The 20934-nt window shown below is 50.4% G+C and overlaps 2 protein-coding genes across 23 annotated transcripts; one reads left to right on the top strand and one right to left on the bottom strand.

Annotated features, from left to right (window-relative positions):
- The first annotated feature begins 461 nt into the window (after positions 1-461).
- On the top strand, positions 462-6338 carry LOC143696522 (uncharacterized). 22 transcript variants are annotated; one of them, XM_077192984.1, is made up of 4 exons: positions 471-556; positions 2221-2572; positions 2779-2810; positions 3990-6338. In XM_077192984.1, exons 2-4 carry the CDS (start codon positions 2301-2303, stop codon positions 5078-5080), a joined length of 1395 nt encoding a protein of 464 aa, XP_077049099.1. In that variant the 5' UTR covers positions 471-556; positions 2221-2300; the 3' UTR covers positions 5081-6338. The 22 variants fall into 22 exon arrangements, with proteins under 22 accessions (XP_077049104.1, XP_077049099.1, XP_077049106.1 ...); XM_077192985.1 differs by lacking the exons at positions 471-556; positions 2779-2810 and adding exons at positions 2811-2872; positions 3866-3937 and having other exon boundaries at positions 2537-2654; XM_077192989.1 differs by lacking the exon at positions 2779-2810 and having other exon boundaries at positions 462-577; positions 2408-2472; positions 3983-6338.
- Positions 6339-11650: 5312 nt separating this feature from the next.
- TBCB (tubulin folding cofactor B) lies at positions 11651-20787 on the bottom strand. The gene is given in 7 exon segments (XM_054654275.2): positions 11651-11778; positions 11780-11870; positions 13460-13532; positions 13675-13866; positions 15882-15978; positions 17379-17522; positions 20412-20787. Coding segments are annotated over 7 exon segments (735 nt in total). The 5' UTR covers positions 20526-20787; the 3' UTR covers positions 11651-11754.
- Between the last annotated feature and the right edge of the window lie 147 nt (positions 20788-20934).

The raw sequence follows: 20934 nt of genomic DNA, 5'->3' as shown, positions 1-20934 counted from the left end.
CAGAAAGGGGGAGGGGCTCGGGTGTTGGCGGGGACGTTTGTCCCAGACTTTGGCCAGGCCGGACGGACACACGGACACACGGACACACGGACATGGATGGACATGGACGGACGGACGGACGGCGCCGGGGAGGGGCCTGGGAGGGGCTGCGAGAGGGTCAGGGGGGTCCTGGGGGTGGCCGGAGGGTCCTTCATGGTGGGCCAAGGTGGGCCAAGGGTCATTTGAGATGGTCCAAGGGTCATTCATGGTGGTCCAAGGGTCATTCAAGGTGGTCCAAGATGGTCCAAGGTGGTCCAAGATGGTTCCATGGTGGCCTGAAGGTCATTCCAGGTGGTCCAGGGTGGTCTAAAGGTCGTCCAAGGTGGGCCAGAGTGGTCCAAGGTGGTCCAAGGTGGTCAATGGTGGCCTGAGGGTCATTCAAGGTGGTCCAAGGTGGGCCAGAGTGGTCCAAGGTGGTCTGAGGCTCATCCAAGGTGGTCCTGGGTCCATCCAAGGTTGTCCAAGATGGCCCCGGGTCCATCCCAGGAGATCCAAGATGGCCCCGGCTCCATCCAAGGTTGTCCAAGCTCCATCCAAGGTGGTCCAAGGGTCATTCATGGTGGGCCATGGTGGTCCAGGGTGGCCTGAGGGTCCTTCATGGTGGGCCAAGGGTCATCCAAGGTGGCCTGAGGGTCATTTGAGGGGGTCCAAGGGTGGTCCAAGGTGGGCCAAGGTGGTCCAAGGGTCATCCAAGGTGGTCCAAGGTTCATTCAAGGTGGTCCAAGATGGTCCAAGGTGGTCCAAGATGGTTCCATGGTGGCCTGAAGGTCATTCCAGGTGGTCCAAGATGGTCCAAGGTGGGCCATGGTGGTCCAAGGTGGGCCAAGATGGTCCAAGGGTCATCCAAGGTGGGCCAGGGTGGGCCAAGGTGGCCTGGGGGTCATCCAAGGTAGTCCAAGGTTCATTCGAGATGGTCCAAGGGTCATTCAAGGTGGTCCAAGGTGGTCAGTGGTGGCCTGGGGGTCATTCATGGTGGGCCAAGGTGGTCCAAGGGTCATTTGAGATGGTCCAAGGGTCATCCAACATGGTCCAAGGTGGTCCAAGGTGGTCCAAGGGTCATTTGAGATGGTCCAAGGGTCATTCAAGGTGGACCAAGGTGGTCAGTGGTGGCCTGAGGGTCATTCAAGGTGGTCCAAGGGTCATTCATGGTGGGCCAGGGTGGTCCAAGGTGGGCCAAGATGGTCCAAGATGGTCCAAGGTGACCTGAGGGTCATTCAAGGTGGTCCAAGGGTCATCCAAGGTGGTCCAGGGTGGTCCAAGGGTCATCCAAGGTGGGCCAAGATGGTCCAAGGTGGGCCAAGATGGTCCAAGGTGGGCCAAGGTGGTCCAAGGTTCATCCAAGGTGGTCCAAGGTGGGCCAAGGTGGTCCAAGGGTCATCCATGGTGGGCCAAGGGTCATTCAAGGTGGGCCAAGGTGGTCAGTGGTGGCCTGGGGGTCATTCATGGTGGGCCATGGTGGGCCAAGGGTCATTCAAGGTGGACCAAGATGGTCCAAAGGTCATCCAAGGTGGGCCAGGGTGGTCTAAAGGTTGTCCAAGATGGTCCAAGGTGGTCCAAGGTGGCCTGAGGGTCATTCAAGGTGGTCCAAGGTGGTCCAAGGGTCATTTATGGTGGGCCTGGGTGGCCTGAGGGTCATCCAAGGTGGTCCAAAGGTTATCCAAGGTGGGCCATGGTGGTCCAGGGTGGCCTGGGGGTCATTCAAGGTGGTCCAAGGTTCATCCAAGGTGGTCCAAGGGTCATTCAAGGTGGTCCAAGGGTCATCCAAGATGGTCCAGGGTGGTCCAAGGGTCATTCAAGGTGGTCCAAGGGTCATTCAAGGTGGTCCAAGGTTCATTTGAGATGGTTCAAGGGTCATTCAAGGTGGACCAAGGTGGTCCAAGATGGTCCAGGGTGGCCGGAGGGTCCTTCATGGTGGGCCAAGGGTCATCCAAGGTGGGCCAGGGTTCATTCGAGATGGTCCAAGGGTCATCCAAGGTGGTCCAAGGGTCATTCAAGGTGGGCCAGGGTGGTCCAAGGTGGTCCAAAGTGGTCCAAGGTGACCTGAGGGTCATCCAAGGTGGTCCAGGGTGGTCTAAAGGTCGTCCAAGGTGGTCCAAGGTTCATCCAAGGTGGTCCAGGGTGGTCTAAAGGTCGTCCAAGGTGGGCCAAGGGTCATTCAAGGTGGTCCAGGGTGGTCTAAAGGTTGTCCAAGGTGGTCCAAGGTTCATCCATGGTGGTCCAGGGTGGCCTGAGGGTCATTCCAGGTGCTCCAAGGTTCATCCATGGTGGTCCAAGGGTCATTTGAGGTGGTCCAAGGTGGTCTGAGGCTCATCCAAGGTGGTCCTGGGTCCATCCAAGGTGGTCCAAGATGGCCGTGGGTCCATCCCAGGAGATCCAAGATGGCCCCGGGTCCATCCCAGGAGATCCAAGATGGCCCCAGGTCCATCCAAGGTTGTCCAAGATGGCCCCGGGTCCATCCCAGGAGATCCAAGATGGCCCCGGGTCCATCCCAGGAGATCCAGGATGGCCCCAGGTCCATCCAAGATGGCCCCAGGTCCATCCAAAGTGGTCCAAGATGTTCCAAAGTGGTCCAGGATGGTCTCAGATCCATCCAAGGTTGTCCAAGATGTTCCAAGGTTGTCCAAGATGGCCCCGGCTCCATCCAAGGTTGTCCAAGGTCCATCCCAGGAGATCCAGGATGGCCCCAGGTCCATCTGAGGTGGCCCCAGGTCCATCCCAGGAGATCCAAGATGGCCCCAGGTCAATCCGAGGTTGTCCAAGCTCCATCCAAGGTTGTCCAAGATGGCCCCGGGTCCATCCAAGGTTGTCCAAGATGGCCCCGGGTCCATCCAAGGTTATCCAAGGTCCATCCCAGGAGATCCAAGATGGCCCCGGGTCCATCTCAGGAGATCCAAGATGGCCCCGGCTCCATCCAAGGTGATCCAAGATGGCCCCAGCTCCATCCAAGGTTGTCCAAGATGGCCCCAGATCCATCCCAGGAGATCCAGGATGGCCCCAGGTCCATCTGAGGTGGCCCCAGGTCCATCCCAGGAGATCCAAGATGGCCCCAGGTCCATCTGAGGTGGCCTCAGGTCCATCCAAGGTGGTCCAAGATGGTCCAAGATGGTCCTGGGTCCATCCCAGGAGATCCAAGATGGCCCCAGCTCCATCTGAGGTGGCCCCAGGTCAATCCAAGGTTGTCCAAGGTCGTCCAAGCTCCACCCCAGGAGATCCAAGATGGCCCCGGGTCCATCTCAGGAGATCCAAGATGGCCCCAGGTCCATCCAAGGTTGTCCAAGCTCCATCCCAGGAGATCCAAGATGGCCCCGGGTCCTTCCAAGGTTGCCCAAGATGGCCCCAGGTCCATCCCAGGAGATCCAAGATGGCCCCAGCGCCATCCAGGGTTGTCCAAGATGGTCCAACATGGCCCCAACTCCATCCCAGGAGATCCAAGATGGCCCCGGGTCCTTCCAAGGTTGCCCAAGATGGCCCCAGGTCCATCCCAGGAGATCCAAGATGGCCCCGGCTCCATCCAAGGTTGTCCAAGCTCCATCCCAGGAGATCCAAGATGGCCCCGGGTCCATCCGAGGTGGCCCCAGCTCCATCCAAGGTTGTCCAAGATGTTCCAAAGTGGTTCAAGATGGCCCCAGGTCCATCCGAGGTGGCCTCAGCTCCATCCAAGGTGGTCCAAGATGGTCCAAGATGGCCCCAGGTCCATCCCAGGAGATCCAAGATGGCCCCGGGTCCATCCAAGGTTGTCCAAGATGGTCCCAGGTCCATCCAAGGAGATCCAAGATGGCCCCAGGTCCATCCCAGGAGATCCAAGATGGCCCCGGGTCCATCCCAGGAGATCCAAGATGGCCCCAGGACCATCCAAGGTTGTCCAAGATGGCCCCGGCTCCACCCAAGGTTGTCCAAGGTCCATCCCAGAAGATCCAAGATGGCCCCAGGTCCATCCCAGGAGATCCAAGATGGCCCCGGCTCCACCCAAGGCCACCCAAGCTCCACCCCAGGAGATCCCGAGGCCACCAGGAGCCACCTGAGGCCACCAAAAGCTCCTCAGACCCCTCCACACCCCAAAAACCCCAAAAAATCCCAAAAAAATCCCAAAAATCCCCAAAAAAATCCCCAAAAACCCCAAAAAAACCCCAAAAAATTCCCAAAAAAATCCCAAAAATCCCCAAAATCCCCAAATCCGGGGATTCCGCCCCAAAAGCACTTCCGGGGGTGGGGGAGGGGCCTTGGACCTCCCTTCCCCTCCCCCTCAAATTTGGGCTTTTCCCGCCCCAAAAATTCCGGAATTTTGGGAAAATTTTGGAAAAAAAAAATTGGGAAAAATTTGGGGGAAAATTTTGGGGGAAATTTGGGGGATTTTGGGGCATTTTGGGGGCGGAACTGGAATTTCAAGGTACCACCGGGAGCTCCCGGCTCCTCTTCGCACTTTAAGACCCCCCCAGGACGGAAAAATCCCAAAAATAAAAATTTAAAACTAAAAATAAAAAGGCTCCAAAGTCGAAATTTTGAAATTTTCCGGGAATTTGGGGATTTAGGGAAAAATCGGGGGGAAAATGTAAAAAAAATTGAGTTTTTTTCCCAAAAAATTGCGATTTTTTCAGCAAAAAATCAGATTTTTTTCCCCAAAAAATTCAATGTTTTCTCCCCAAAAATTTCATTTTTTTCACCAAAAAATCAAATTTTTGCCCCTCAAAAAAATTCAGTTTTTTTTCCCCCAAAATTGTTTTTTTTTTCCTTAAAAATTCAAATTTTTCTCCCCCCAAAAAATCAAATTTTTTTCCAGAAAAAATCAAAATTTTCCCCCAAAAATGCAGATTTTGTCCAAAAAAAATCAGATTTTTTTCCCCTAAAATTCAACGTTTTTACCAAAACCCCACAGATTTTATTCCCTAAAAATTCAGGGTTTCCCACCCAAAAATTTGGGTCTTTTTTCCAAAATCTCAAATTTTTTTCCCCAAAAATTTCTGATTTTTTCCCCAAAAATTTAAAACTTTTCCCCCCAAAAAATTCAATTCCCCCCCCTAAAAAAAATCAAATTTTTTACTAAAAAAATTCAGGTTTTTTTCCCAAAAAAATCAATTTTTTCCCCAAAAAATTCAAATTTTTTCCCCAAAAATTTCAGTTTTTTTCCCAAAAAAAATTCAAATTTTTTCCCCCAAAAATTTCAGGGTTTTTAACAAAAAAAAAAAATCCTTTTTTTGGTAAAAGAATTTTCTTTTTCCCCCCCAAAAAATCAAAACTTTTCCCCCAAAATTTCTGATTTTTTCCCAAAAATATTTCTAATTTTTCCCCAAAATACTTGGGGTTTTTTTTCCCCCAAAAAATCAAATTTTTTACCAAAAAAATTCAATTTTTTCCCCAAAAATTCAGATTTTTTTTCCCAAAAATTTCAAAATTTTTTCCCCAAAAAAATTCTATTTTTTCGCCCCAAAAATTCAGATTTTTTTCCCAAAAAAATTTTTTTTTATCCCTTAAAAATCCAATTTCTCACTTGGAGATTTTGGGGAAATTTTATACCAAAATAAGGTGAAAAAAATGGGAAAAAAATGCACAAAAATTCCGATTTTTTTCCCCAAAATTGGGGTTTTTTCCCATGAAAAATCCGATTTTTCTGCTGGAATTTTTGGGGGAAATTTTGGGCAAATTTTTGGGGATTTTGAGCCCAAGAAATTGGGAAAAAAAGCAAAAAAATTTAAATTTTTTCCCCCCCAAATTTGTTGTTTTTTCCATGAAAAATCCGAATTTTCAGCTGGAATTTTTGGGGAAAATTTTTGGGAATTTTGACCCAAAAAAAAGGTGGAAAATTTAAAGAAAATTCAATTTTTTTCCCCAAAAAATTGGGGTTTTTTTCCTTAAAAAATTTGAATTTTTACCAGCAATTTTTGGGGAATTTTGACACAAAAAAAATTGGGAAAAAATTGCAAAAAAATTCAAATTTTTTCCCAAAAAATTGGGGTTTTTTTCCTTAAAAAATCCGAATTTTTACCGGGAATTTTTGGGGAATTTTGACACAAAAAATTGCAAAAAAATTCAAATTTTTTTCCCCAAAAATTGGGGATTTTCCCCTAAAAAATCCGAATTTTCAGCTGCTGGAGCCTTTTAAGGGAATTTTTTTGTCAGGAGGGAAAAACCGAAGGAAAATCCATCAAAAATTGGGAACTTTGAGCCGTTTTTCCTTTAAAAAATGGGGAAAAAATTCAAATTTTTGGGCAATTTCCCCACCAATTTTTTTGGGTCAAAATTCCAAATTTTGGGGTTTTTTTGGTGGATTTGAATTTTTCCATTTTAGGGTTTTTTTCCCGATTTTTATTTTTGGGATAATCCCTAAAAAAATGATGGGAAAATTAAAAAAAATTTGGAATTGCCGTAAATTATTGTTGGAATAATGAATAAAAATTAATTTAAAAAAATTAAATTTTAATTTAAATCCCAGAATTTTCACCAAAATTCCCAGGGATTTTTTTTGCTGGAAAAATTCGGAATTTTGGGGAGATTTTTTGGGATTTTTGGGCTGAAAAAATCCAAAAAAAAATCGGAATTTTTACAGAAATTTCTGATTTTTTGGGGATTTTTTTTGGGATTTTTTGGGGAATTTTTGGGATTTTTCCCGGAATTTTTTCGGGATTTGGTGCATGAGGAAAAGCCCCAGGAATTGGCGGGAAATAAAAAATGGAAAGAAGAGAAAAAAGAGGAAAAAAAAAGGAAAAAAAAAAGATTAAAAAATGAAAATAATTCCGAATAAATGGAGGAGGCTGCGGAGTTTTCATTGGGAAAGGGGAACCGGGGTTCGTTAATTGGGGTTCGTTAATTGGGGTTCGTTAATTGGGGTTCGTTAATTGGGGTTCGTTAATTGGGGGCTTTAATTGGGGTTCGTTAATTGGGGGCTTTAATTGGGGTTCGTTAATTGGGGTTCGTTAATTGGGGTTCGTTAATTGGGGTTCGTTAATTGGGGTTCGTTAATTGGGGGCTTTAATTGGGGTTCGTTAATTGGGGTTCGTTAATTGGGGTTCGTTAATTGGGGTTCGTTAATTGGGGGCTTTAATTGGGGTTCGTTAATTGAGGGCTTTAATTGGGGTTCGTTAATTGGGGTTCGTTAATTGGGGTTCGTTAATTGGGGTTCGTTAATTGGGGTTCGTTAATTGGGGGCTTTAATTGGGGTTCGTTAATTGGGGTTCGTTAATTGGGGTTCGTTAATTGGGGGCTTTAATTGGGGTTCGTTAATTGGGGGCTTTAATTGGGGTTCGTTAATTGGGGTTCGTTAATTGGGGTTCGTTAATTGGGGGCTTTAATTGGGGGCTTTAATTGGGGATTAATTGGGAGTTTGGGGGTGGGGATTTGGGGGTTAATTGGGGTTTAATTGGGATTTAATTGGGATTTATTTGGGGTTTAATTGGGGTTTAATTAGGAATTAATTGGGATTTAATTAGAAATTAATTGGGGTTTAATTGAGATTTAGTTGGGATTTAATTGGGGTTTAATTAGGAATTAATTGGAATTAATTGGCGTTTAATTGAGATTTAATTGGGATTTATTTGGGGTTTAATTAGGAATTAATTGGGGTTTAATTAGGAATTAATTGGGGTTTAATTGGGGTTTAATTGGGGTTTAATTGGGATTTAATTGGGGTTTAATTAGGGTTTAATTGGGGTTTAATTAGGAATTAATTGGGGATTTTGGGGTTGGAAATTTGGGATATAATTGGGGTTTAATTGGGATTTTTTAATTGGATTTGGGGTTGGGAAATTGGGGTTTAATTGGGGTTCAATTAAGATTTAATTGGGGGTTAATTGGGATTTAATTGGGGTTTAATTAGGGTTTAATTGGGGTTTAATTAGGAATTAATTGGGAATTAATTGGAATTTAATTGGGGTTTAATTGGGAATTAATTGGGGTTTAATTAGGAATTAATTGGGGTTTAATTGGAGTTTAATTGAGATTTATTTGGGATTTAATTGGGGTTTAATTGGGGTTTAATTGAGATTTTAATGGGATTTAATTGGGGTTTAATTGGGTTAATTAGGAATTAATTTGGAATTAATTGGGGTTTAATTGGGGTTTAATTAGGATTTAATTGGGATTTATTTGGGGTTTAATTGGGATTTGATTGGGGTTTAATTAGGAATTAATTGGGGTTTAATTGGGGTTTAATTGAGATTTATTTGGGATTTAATTGGGATTTAATTGGGATTTATTTGGAGTTTAATTGAGATTTTAATGGGATTTTATTGGGGTTTAATTGGGATTTAATTAGGGATTAATAGGGAATTAATTGGGGTTTAATTGGGGTTTAATTGAGATTTATTTGGGATTTAATTGGGGTCTAATTGGGAATTAATTGGGAATTAATTGGGGTTTAATTGGAGTTGAATTGAGATTTATTTGGGGTTTAATTGGAGTTTAATTGGGGTTTAATTAGGAATTAATTGGGAATTAATTGGGGTTTAATTGGAGTTGAATTGAGATTTATTTGGGGTTTAATTGGATTTAATTGGGATTTAATTAGGAATTTATTGGGAATTAATTGGGGTTTAATTGGGATTTATTTGGGATTTATTGGGATTTATTTGGGGTATAATTAGGATTAATTGGGGTTTAATTGGGATTTATTTGGGGTTTATTGAGATTTTAATGGGATTTAATTGGGGTTTAATTGGGATTTAATTAGGGTTTAATTGGGAATTAACTGGGGTTTAATTGGGGTTTAATTGAGATTTATTTGGGATTTAATTGGGGTCTAATTAGGAATTAATTGGGAATTAATTGGGGATTAATTGGATTTGAATTGAGATTTATTTGGGGTTTAATTGGGATTTAATTGGGGTTTAATTAGGGTTTAATTGGGGTTTAATTAGGAACTAATGGGAATTAATTGGAGTTTAATTGGAGTTTAATTAAGATTTAATTGGGGTTTAATTGGTGTTTTATTTGGGGTTTAATTGGGATTTAATTGGGGTTTAATTAGGATTGGTCTGGGATTTAATTGGGGGTTAATTGGGGTTTAATTGGGGGTTAATTGGGGTTTAATTGGGGTTTAATTAGGATTTAATAGGGATTTAATTGGAGTTTAATTAGGAATTAATTAGGAATTAATTGGGGTTTAATTGGAATTTAATTGAGATTTATTTGGGATTTAATTGAGATTTATTTAGGATTTAATTGGGATTTAATTGAAGTTTAATTAGGAATTATTGGGGATTTTGGGGTTGGAAATTTGGGATTTAATTGGGGTTTAGCTGGGATTTTTTAATTGGATTTGGGGTTGGGAAATTGGGGTTTAATTGGGGTTTAATTAAGATTTAATTGGGGGTTAATTGGGTATTAATTGGGGTTTAATTAGGAATTAATTAGGAACTAATTGGGGTTTAATAGGACTTTACTTGAGATTTAATTGGAGTTTAATTGGGATTTAATTGGGGTATAATTAGGGTTTAATTGGGGTTTAATTAGGAATTAATTAGGAATTAATTGGCATTTAATTGGGGTTTAATTAGGAATTAATTGGGGTTTAATTAGGAATTAATTGGGAATTAATTAGGGTTTAATTGGAGTTGAATTGAGATTTATTTGGGGTTTAATTGGAGTTTAATTGGGGTTTAATTAGGAATTAATTGGGGTTTAATTGAGATTTTAATGGGATTTATTTGGGGTATAATTAGGAATTAATTGGGGTTTAATTGGGATTTTATTTGGGATTTAATTCGGGTCTAATTAGGAATTAATTGGGGATTAATTGGAGTTGAATTGAGATTTATTTGGGGTTTAATTGGGTATTAATTGGGGTTTAATTAGGAATTAATTGGGAATTAATTGGAGTTTAATTGGGATTTATTTGGGGTATAATTGGGGTTTAATTAGGAATTAATTGGGGTTTTATTGGGGTTTAATTGCAGTTTAATTGAGATTTATTTGGGATTTAATTGGGGTTTAATTAGGGTTTAATTGGGATTTAATTGGGGTTTAATTAGGAATTAATTGGGGTTTAATTGGGGTTTAATTGAGATTTATTTGGATTTAATTGGGATTTAATTGAGATTTATTTGGATTTAATTGGGGTTTAATTAGGAATTAATTGGGGTTTAATTGAGATTTATTTGGGATTTTAATGGGATTTAATTGGGAATTAATTGGGAATTTGGGGTTGGAAAATTGGGATTTAATTGAGGTTTAATTAGGATTTAATTGGGGTTTAATTGGGATTTCTTGGGATTTAATTGGGAATGAATTGGAAATTGGGGTGGGAAAATTGGGATTTAATTAGGATTAATTAAATTGGGATTGAATTAATTAGGATTTAATTGGATTGAACTGGGACTCCTCCCCTTCCCCAAACTCAGACCACGCCCCCTTTAAATCTTATTAATATTCACGACCACGCCCCTTAAACCTCATTAATATTCACAACCACGCCCCATTTAAACCTCATTAATATTCACGACCACGACTCTTTAAACCTCATTAATATTCACAACCACGCCCCATTTAAACCTCATTAATATTCACGACCACGACTCTTTAAACCTCATTAATATTCACGACCACGCCCCTTTAAACCTCATTAATATTCATGCCCATACACAAAATGGCCGCTCATAGCCCCGCCCCTTTCCTGCGCTCCCATTGGCCGAGCCGCCTGCCAATCACCCCCAAACCCCGCGCTCTGATTGGTCGGCGCCAAAACGCGAAATTTTCACCTTTTTTGGGCATGGGGAGGGGCCAGAGGAGGCCACGCCCCTTTATCCACCCCAAGGAGGATCTGATTGGCTGAAGGATTAAGCCACGCCCACCGCTGAAGCCACGCCCCTTTAGGAGCCCAAAGTGGGGCAGCCCTGGAGGGGCCGGGGGAAATTTGGGGAATTTTGGGATAAATTTTGGGATAATTTGGGGAATTTTGGGAAATTTCGGATCCTGAGGGGAATTTTGGGAATTCAGGGAGGAAATTTGGGATAATTTTGGGATAATTTTGGGCAAATTTTGGGATAATTTTGGGAATTTTAGCCGGAATTTTGGGAATTCTGTGAGGAATTTTCAGGGAATTTGGGGATAATTTTGAGAGGAATTTTGGGGTAATTTGGGGAATTTTTGGGCTAATTTTAGGAATATTGGGATAATTTTCGAAATTTTGATAATTTAAGGAGGAATTTTGGGAGAATTTTTGGAATTTTGGGATAATTTTGGGATAATTTCTGGAATTTTGGGATGCCCCCCAAAGAAGCCCCAAACCTCCCCAATTTTTTCCCATTTTCCCCCCCAAAAAAAGAGGCAAAACCAGCGAATTTTGGGCCGTTTTTTGGCGAATTTTTTCCCAAAAAAAGCGGGAAAAATTCCAGAATTTTTGGGAATTTTTGGGAATTTTTGGAATTCCCCTCAGAGCTTGTCCAGGCCATCGTCCCCACAACTTTATTCTCATTTTCCCCCCCAAAAAAAGAGACGAAACCAGCGAATTTTGGGCCATTTTTTGGCGATTTTTTCCCAAAAAAAGCGGGAAAAATTCCAGAATTTTTGGGAATTTTGGGGAATTTTTGGGAATTTTGGGAATTCCCCTCAGATTTCCTCATCCAGGCCGTCGTTCCCACAACTTTATTCTCATTTTCCCCCCAAAAAAAGAGACAAAACCAGCGAATTTTGGGCCGTTTTTTGGCGATTTTTTCCCAAAAAAAGCGGGAAAAATTCCAGAATTTTTGGGAATTTTGGGGAATTTTGGGGAATTTTTGGGATTTCCCCTCAGAGCTCGTCCAGGCCGTCGTCCCTCGGGCGGGAAATCGCCGGCTGTGACGTGCTGGGGTCGCACGAAGGCCCCGAATTTGGGGGGACACTCGAAATAACGGCGGCCGCCCACGCTGGGGAGATAAGGGGGAGATAAAAGAGAGATAAGAGAGAAAGAAAATTTGGGAGGAGCCGTTCAGGACATCCCAAAATCCCCCCCAAAATCCTCCCAAAATCCCCCCCAAAATCCTCCCCTAAAATCTCCCAAAATTCCCCCTTAAAATTCCTTCAGGATCTCCCAAAATCCCCCCCCAAAATGCCCAAAATTATTCCCAAAATTCCCCCCAAAATCCCCAAAATCCCCCCCAAAATCCCCAAAATCCCCCCCCAAAATCCCCCCCAAAATCCCAAAAATCCTCCCCAAAATTCCCCCAAAATCCCCCCCTTCAGGATCCCCTAAAACCTCCCAAAATTCCGCCCTAAAATCCCTCCAGGATCCCCCAAAATTGCCCCCAAAACCCCCTAAAAGCCCCCAAAAAGCTCCAGGCTGCCCCCAAACCCCTGCAGGATTCTCCAAAATGCCCCAAAATCCCTCCAGGACCCCCCAAATTCCCCCAAAATCCCTCCAGGATCTCCCCAAACCCCCCTAGAATCCCCAAAATCGCCCCAAAATCCCTCCAGGACCCCCCAAATTCCCCCAAAACCCTTTCAAGATGCCCCAAAATCCCCCTGAAACAGCTCCAAGACCCCCCCAAAAATCGCTCCAGCACCCCCAAATTCCCCCCCCAAAACTCCTCCAGGACCACCCTAAAATTCCCCCAAACCTCTCCAGGACCCCCAAACTCCCCAAAATCTCCCCAAATTCCTCCAGGATCCCCCCAAAATCCTCCACAACCTCCCAAATTCCCCCCCAAAATTCCCTGAAACCCCTTCAGGACCCTCCAGGATCACCCCCAAATCCCCTCCAGGATCCCCCAAATCCCCCCCAGGACCTCCCAAAACTCCCCCAAATCCCTTCCAGACCCCCTGAAACCCCTCCAGGACCCCCCAAATCCGATCCAGGCTCCCCCAAAACCCCTCCAGGACCCCCTGAAACCCGTCCAGGACCCCCCAGAATCCCCCCCAAAACCCCTCCAGGATGCCCCAAATCCCTCCAGGACCCCCCAAAATCCCCCCAAACCCCTCCAGTAACCCCTGAAACCCCTCAAAGCCTCTCCAGGATCTCCCAAAACCCCTCCAGGATCCCCCAAATCCCCTCCAAAACCCCCCCAAACCCTCCACAACCTCCCAAATTTACCCCAAACCCCCTCCAGAACCCCCTGAAATCCCCCCAAATCCCCTCCAGGATCCCCCAAATCCCCTCCAGGACCCCCCAAAACCCCCCCAAAACCCCTCCAGGACCCCCCAAACCCCTCCAGGACCCCCCAAACCCCTCCAGGACCCTCTAAGATTCTCCAAACCCCCCCAGGACCCCCCAAAATCCCCTCAAACCCCTTTAGGACCCCCTGAAACCCCTCAAGGACCCTCAAATCCTCCAGGACTCCCCCAAAACCCCTCCAGGACCCCTCAAACCCCTCCACAACCTCCCAAATTCCCCCCAAAACTCCCCCTAAACCCTTCCAGAACCCCTTGAAACCGCTCAAAGCCTCTCCAGGATCCCCCAAGCCCCATCCAGGACTCTCCAGGACCCCCCAAAACCCCCCCAAACCCCGTCTCCCCTCACCTCCCATCGTGCTTGCCCAGCGGTTCATCGTAGCGCACGCCCACCCAAAAGCCCGGCTTAAAATCGGTCTCACCTTGGGCGGAAAAACAGAAGGAAAAAACCACCAAAAAAAACCATTTAAAAAAAGCACAAAAAGGCGACAAAAAGGCGACAAAAAGGGGACAAAAAGGCGACAAAAAGGCGACAAAAAGGGCACAAAAAGAGGCGGCACGAACCCACGAAGGCGATGCTGCCCCTCCGGCAGGGCTGCCCGGGCACCCGCACCTCGCATCGGGCCCCGAGCGGGAGCGCGGCCGCCGCCGCCGCCTCCTGAGCCCGGCGCTGCTCCCGCTCCTGCTCCCGCTCCCGCTCCCGCTCCCGGTCCCAGCGGCCCCACGAGCGCTGCCGCAGGAAGGAGCGCACGGACTCTGTGGGGACAGCGGGGGACATCAGGGGTGGCACTTTGGGGACAGGGACACGCTGGTCCCGTTCCTATTCCCAATCCCGGACCCGTTCCTGGTCTTGTTCCCGTTCCCATTCCGGGTTTTGTTCCTGATCCCGTTCCCATTCCCGGTCCCAGCAGCCCCAGGAGTTCAGGGACTGTGGGGACATCAGGGGACATCAGGGGGACACTTGGGGACACGCTGGTCCTATTCCCGTTCCTAGTCCTGATCCCATTCCGGGTCTTGTTCCCGATCCTGTTCCCATTCCCGGCCCCATTCCCGTTCCCATTCCTGGTCTTGTTCACGTTCCCGTTCCGGGTTTTGTTCCTGATCCTGATCCCATTCCCGTTCCCATTCCCGGTCCCAGCAGCCCCAGGAGTGCAGGGACCCCGTGGGGACATCAGGGGACATCAGGGGGACACTTGGGGACATTCTGGTCCTGGTCCCATTCGTAGTCCTGGTCCCATTCCGGGTCTTGTTCCTGTTCCTATTCCCATTCCTGATCCCATTCCCGCTCCTGTTTCCATTCCCATTCCCGGTCCCAGCAGCCCCAGGAGCACAGGGACCCCGTGGGGACATCAGGGGACATCAGGGGTGGCACTTTGGGGACAGGGACACGCTGGTCCTGGTCCCATTCCTAATCCTGATCCCCCTCCCGTTCCCATTCCGGGTTTTGTTCCTGATCCCGCTCCCGTTCCCATTCCGGGTTTTGTTCCTGATCCCGCTCCCGTTCCCATTCCGGGTTTTGTTCTGATCCCGCTCCCGTTCCCATTCCGGGTTTTGTTCCCATTCCTGATCCCATTCCCGTTCCCATTCCCGGCCCCATTCCCGTTCCCATTCCCGTTCCCATTCCGGGTTTTGTTCCCATTCCTGATCCCATTCCCGTTCCCATTCCCGTTCCCATTCCCGGCCCCATTCCGTTCCCATTCCGGGTTTTGTTCCCATTCCTGATCCCATTCCCGTTCCCATTCCGGGTTTTGTTCCCATTCCCGGCCCCATTCCCGTTCCCATTCCGGGTTTTGTTCCCATTCCCGTTCCCATTCCCGGTCCCAGCAGCCCCAGGATTGCAGGGACCCCGTGGGGACATCAGGGGACATCAGGGGTGGCACTTTGGGGACACTCTGCTCCTATTCCCATTCCTATTCCTGATCCCATTCCCGTTCCCATTCCCGGTCCCATTCCCGGTCCCAGCAGCCCCAGGGGACCCCGTGGGGACATCAGGGGACATCCAGGGGACATCAAGGGTGGCACTTTGGGGACAGGGACACGCTGTGCTCTTGTAGTCGCTCTCGGCCATCTCTGGGGCACTTGGAACGTGTCCCCAATGTCCCCAATGTCCCCAACACCCCAATGTCCAACAGCTCCAATGTCCCCAATGTCCCCAACCCCTCAATGTCCCCAAACACCTCCAATGTCCCCAATGTCCCCAATGTCCAACAGCTCCAATGTCCCCAATGTCCCCAACACCCCCCCAATGTCCCCAGTGTCCCCAATGTCCCCAATGTCTCCAACACCCCCCCAATGTCCCCAATGTCCCCAATGTCCCCAATGTCCCCAACACCCCAATGTCCAACAGCTCCAATGTCCTCAATGTCCCCAAACCCCCCAATGTCCCCAACGTCCCCCCCAATGTCCCCAATGTCCCCAACACCCCAATGTCCCCAACGTCCCCAGTGTCCCAACCCCTCAATGTCCCCAAAGTTCCCAACGCCTCCAATGTCCCCAATCCCTCAATGTCCCCGATGTTCTCAACACCCCCAATGTCCCCATTGTCCTCAACGTCCCCATTGTCCCCATTGTCCCCAATGTCCCCAGTGTCCCCAATGTCCCCATTGTCCCCATTGTCCCCAATGTCCCCAGTGTCCCCATTGTCCCCAGTGTCCCCAATGCCCCCATTGTCCCCAGTGTCCCCATTGCCCCCAATGCCCCCATTGTCCCAGTGTCCCCAATGTCCCCACTGTCCCCACTGTCCCCAGTGTCCCCAGTGTCCCCAGGGCCACCTGTCCTCTTGTCGTAGTCACTCTCGGCCATCTCGTACTTGGCCACCTGGGACAGGTCCTCGAACTGCCCGGCCCGGGCCCCGCTCCGGTCTGTCACCTGCAGGGGTGGCACTGTCACTCAAAGGGGTGGCACTGTCACCTGCAGGGGTGGCACTGTCACATGGGGGTGGCACTGTCACCCATGGGTGTCACTGTCACCTGCAGGGGTGGCACTGTCACATGGGGGTGGCCCTGTCACCCATGGGTGTCACTGTCACCTGCAGGGGGTGGCACTGTCACCTGCAGGGGTGGCACTGTCACCCAGGGGTGGCACTGTCACCTGCAGGGGTGGCACTGTCACTGTCACTCAAAGGGGTGGCACTGTCACTCATGGGTGTCACTGTCACCTGCAGGGGTGGCACTGTCACACGGGGGTGGCGCTGTCACTCAAGGGAGTGGCACTGTCCCTTCACCATGGTGTCACTGTCCCTCGCCACGGTGCCACCGTCCCTCAGCAATGCCACCCCCACCCAGGTGCCCCCAAGAGGTGACACAGGAGGGGACACGGTGACACAGGAGGTGACACAGGAGGTGACACAGGAGGGGACACAGGAGGGGACACCGGAGGGGACACCGGAGGTGACACAGGAGGTGACACAGGAGGTGACACAGGAGGGGACCTGGTGACACAGGAGGTGACACAGGAGGGACCCGGTGACACAGGAGGTGACACAGGAGGTGACACCACAGGTGACACAGGAGGGGAGCCGGTGACACAGGAGGTGACACAGGAGGTGACACCGGAGGCGACACAGGAGGTGACCCAGTGACACAGGAGGTGACACCGGAGGTGACACAGAGGTGACACAGTGACACAGGAGGTGACACAGGAGGTGACACAGGAGGTGACACAGGAGGTGACACCAGAGGTGACACAGTGACACAGAAGGTGACATCGCAGGTGACACAGAGGGGACCCGGTGACCCAGGAGGTGACACAGGAGGTGACACAGGAGGTGACACAGTGACACAGAGGGGACCCGGTGACACAGGAGGTGACACAGGAGGTGACACAGGAGGTGACACGGGGAGGTGACACAGAGGTGACACAGAGGTGACCCGGTGACACAGGGAGGGAGGTGACACAGAGGTGACACAGGAGGTGACACAGGGAGGGAGGTGACACAGAGGTGACCCGGTGACACAGGAGGTGACACAGTGACACAGGAGGTGACACAGAGGTGACACAGAGGTGACGCAGGGAGGGAGGTGACACAGGAGGTGACACAGAGGTGACACAGAGGTGACACAGGAGGTGACACAGAGGTGACACAGAGGTGACACTGCAGGTGACACAGAGGTGACACAGGAGGTGACACAGAGGTGACACAGAGGTGACACAGGAGGTGACACAGGAGGTGACACAGAGGTGACACAGAGGTGACCCAGAGGTGACCCAGTGACACAGGAGGTGACACAGGGGGGGAGGTGACCCAGAGGGGACCCGGTGACACCCACGTGCAGGCGGCAGCCGTCGGTGACGGGGTAGGAGCCCAGCAAGGCCTCGTCACAGTCCAGGCTCCCCAGGGGCTCATCCTCGGCTCCAAACAGCTCCAGCTCCATGCACGAGGCCGGGGAGCCCACAACCAGCTCCAGCTTGCACTGAGGGGACAATGGGGACATTGGGAGTGGCACTGGGGACATTGGGGACACCAGGAGTGCACTGGGATCCCCCCAGTAACTCCCAGTTGCCACTGGAAGGGGACACTGGGGACACTGGAGATGGAACTCAAGATACTGGGGACACTGGGGATGGCATTGAGGACACTGGGGATGGCACTGGGGACACTGGGAGTGGCACTGGGGACACTGGGGACATTGGGAGGGACATTGGGGACATTGGGAGTGGCACTGGGGACATTGGGGACACCAGGAGTGGCACTGGGAGGGTCCCAGTCCAGGGTCCCCAAAGGTTTGTCCTTGTCACCAAACAGCTCCAGCTCCATGCACGAGGCCGGGGAGCCCACAGCCAGCTCCAGCTTGCACTGGGGGGACAATGGGGACACTGGGAGGGACATTGGGGACATTGGGGACACTGGGAGTGGCATTGGGGACACTGGGGACACCTGGAGTGGCGCTGGGAGGGTCCCAGTCCAGGGTCCCCAAGGGTTTGTCCTTGGCTCCAGCTCCATGCACGAGGCCGGGGAGCCCACAACCAGCTCCAGCTTGCACTGAGGGGACAATGGGGACACTGGGAGTGGCTTTGGGGACATTGGGGACACCAGGAGTGGCACTGGGATCCCCCCAGTAACTCCCAGTTGCCACTGGAAGGGGACACTGGGGACACTGGAGATGGCACTTGAGATACTGGGGACACGGGGGACACTGGGGATGGCACTGGGGACACTGGGAGTGGCATTGAGGACACTGGGAGTGGCTTTGGGGACACCTGGAGTGGCACTGGCAGTGTCCCAGTCCAGGGTCCCCAAGGGTTTGTCCTTGGCTCCAGCTCCGTGCAGGACATGGGGAGCCCACAACCAGCTCCAGCTTGCACTGAGGGGACAATGGGGACAATGGGGACACTGGGAGGGACATTGGGGACACTGGGAGGGACATTGGGGACACCGGGAGTGGCGCTGGCAGTGTCCCAGTCCAGGGTCCCCAAAGGTTTGTCCTTGGCTCCAGCTCCATGCACGAGGCCGGGAGCCCACAACCAGCTCCAGCTTGCACTGAGGGGACAATGGGGACATTGGGGACACTGGGGACATTGGGAGTGGCATTGGGGACATTGGGGACATTGGGAGTGGCTTTGGGGACATTGGGGACACTGGAGTGGCATTGGGGACACCAGGAGTGGCACTGGGAGGGTCCCAGTCCAGGGTCCCCAAAGGTTTGTCCCTGTCACCAAACAGCTCCAGCTCCATGCAGGACTTTGGGTCCCACTTTGGGGCTTGGGGTTCCCAGTTTGGGGTTTGTGGGGTCCCAGTTTGGGATTTGTGGGGTTCCCAGTTTGGGATTTGTGGGGTCCCAGTTTGGGGTTTGTGGGTCCCAGTTTGGGGGTCCCAGTTTGGGGTTTGGGGGATCCCAGTTTGGGATTTGGGGTTCCCAGTTTGGGATTTGTGGGGTCCCAGTTTGGGGTTTGGGGGTCCCAGTTTGGGGTTCCCAGTTTGGGGTTTGGGGGTCCCAGTTTGGGATTTGTGGGGTCCCAGTTTGGGGTTTGGGGGTCCCAGTTTGGGGGTCCCAGTTTGGGGTTTGTGGGTTCCCAGTTTGGGGTTCCCAGTTTGGGGTTTGTGGGGTCCCAGTTTGGGGGTTCCTGGTTCCCATTCCCCCCCCTCCCGGTTCCCGTTCTCCCACTTCTGTTCCCATTGTCCCATTCCCATTATCCCGGTCCCATTATCCCGTTCTCATTTTCCCAGTCCCGTTATCCCGGTCCCATTCCCGTTCTCCCGGTCCCGGTCCCATTCCCATTCTCCCGGTCCCATTCCCGTTATCTTGTTCCCATTATCCCAGTTCCATTATCCCGCTCCCAGTCCCATTCCCACTATCCTGTTCCCATTATCCCAGTCCCGTTCTCCCGGTCCCATTCCCGTTATCCCGATCCCATTCCCGTTATCCCAGTCCCATCATCCCGGTCCCATTCCCGTTCTCTCGGTCCATTCCCATTATCTCGTTCCCATTATCCAAGTCCCATTATCCCGGTCCCAGTCCCATTCCCACTATCCTGTTCCCATTATCCCAGTCCCGTTCTCCCGGTCCCATTCCCGTTATCCCCATCCCATTCCCGTTATCCCGGTCCCATCATCCCGGTCCCATTCCCATTCTCCCGGTCCCATTCCCATTATCCCGGTCCCGGTCCCATTCCCGTTCTCCCGGTCCCATTCCTGTTATCTCGTTCCCATTATCCCAGTCCCATTATCCCGCTCCCAGTCCCGTTCCCACTGTCCCGTTCCCATTATCCCAGTCCCGTTCTCCTGGTCCTGCTCCCGTTATCCCAGTCCCAGTCCCATTCCCATTATCCCGGTCCCATTCCCGTTATCCCGTTCCCATTATCCCAGTCCCATTATCCCGGTCCAATTCCCGTTCTCCCGGTCCCATTCCCATTATCCCGGTCCCATTCCCATTATCCCAGTCCCACTCCCATTCCCACTGTCCCATTCCCATTATCCCAGTCCCATTCCCCCAGTCCCATTCCCATTATCCCCGTCCAATTCCCGTTATCCCGGTCCCGGTCCCATTCCCATTATCCCGGTCCCATTATCCCGGTCCCATTCCCGTTATCCCGGTCCAATTCCCATTATCCCAGTCCATTCCCATTATCCCATTCCCGTTCTCCCAGTCCCGTTCCCATTATCCACGTCCCATTCCAGTTCCCCCGTTCCCGTTCTCCCGGTCCAATTCCCTTTTGCCCGGGTCCCATTCTCCCCAGTCCCATTCCCATTCTCCCCGTCCAATTCCCATTCTCCCGGTCCCATTCCCATTCTCCCCGGTCCCATTCCCTTTATCCCGTTATCCCGTTATCCATTCTCCCTTATCCCGGTGCCGCTCCGGTACCTTGAGCTCGGCGATGGTGAGCGCAGGCGAGAAGCGTTTACAGGCACGGAAAGCGTTCAGGGAGCTGCTCACCGCCAGCCACACCGGGCCCGGCCCGGTCCCGCTGCCGTTCATGGCTCCGGTACCGACCGGGCCCTGCCGGTACCGCCCCACCGGAACCGAACCGGGAGTCCCGGACACGCCCAGGCTCCTCCGGCAGCTCCCCGAGCTCCTCCGGCAGCTCCCCGAGCCCCTCCGGGAGCCTCCGGGAGCCTCCGGCTCTCCCGAACCGGGAGCCCCGAACGGTTCCGGGCCCGCCCGAACCGGATCCGCTTCTGGAACCTTCACGGGCCGCCACAGCCGGGGACCGGTGAGGGAGCGGCCAATCAGAGCCGGCGGATGAGGTCATATGATGCAAACCGACCAATAGCTATCGAGGAAAGGCGGGACTAAGAGAAAATTACCCAATAGACGCATAAAGGGCGGGATAAATGAGGGCTGACCAATAGGAAGAGAGAGAGGGTGGGGAAAAATAGAAGCTCAG

This window comes from Agelaius phoeniceus, chromosome 36 (genome assembly GCF_051311805.1).
Source record: "Agelaius phoeniceus isolate bAgePho1 chromosome 36, bAgePho1.hap1, whole genome shotgun sequence".
NCBI lineage: Eukaryota > Metazoa > Chordata > Aves > Passeriformes > Icteridae > Agelaius > Agelaius phoeniceus.
Note: the sequence above shows the minus strand (reverse complement) of the source record. Positions and strands in the feature narration are given on the sequence as shown.

Excerpts from the sequence above, each read along its gene's own strand:
- LOC143696522 (XM_077192984.1), top strand. The coding sequence starts at position 2,301 with ATGGTGGTCCAAGGGTCATTTGAGGTGGTCCAAGGTGGTCTGAGGCTC. Across the intron at positions 2,573-2,778 it reads TCCATCCAAGATGGCCCCAG|GTCAATCCGAGGTTGTCCAA; the intron begins GTCCATCCAAAG and ends AGATGGCCCCAG. Across the intron at positions 2,811-3,989 it reads TTGTCCAAGCTCCATCCAAG|ATGGCCCCGGCTCCACCCAA; the intron begins GTTGTCCAAGAT and ends AGGAGATCCAAG.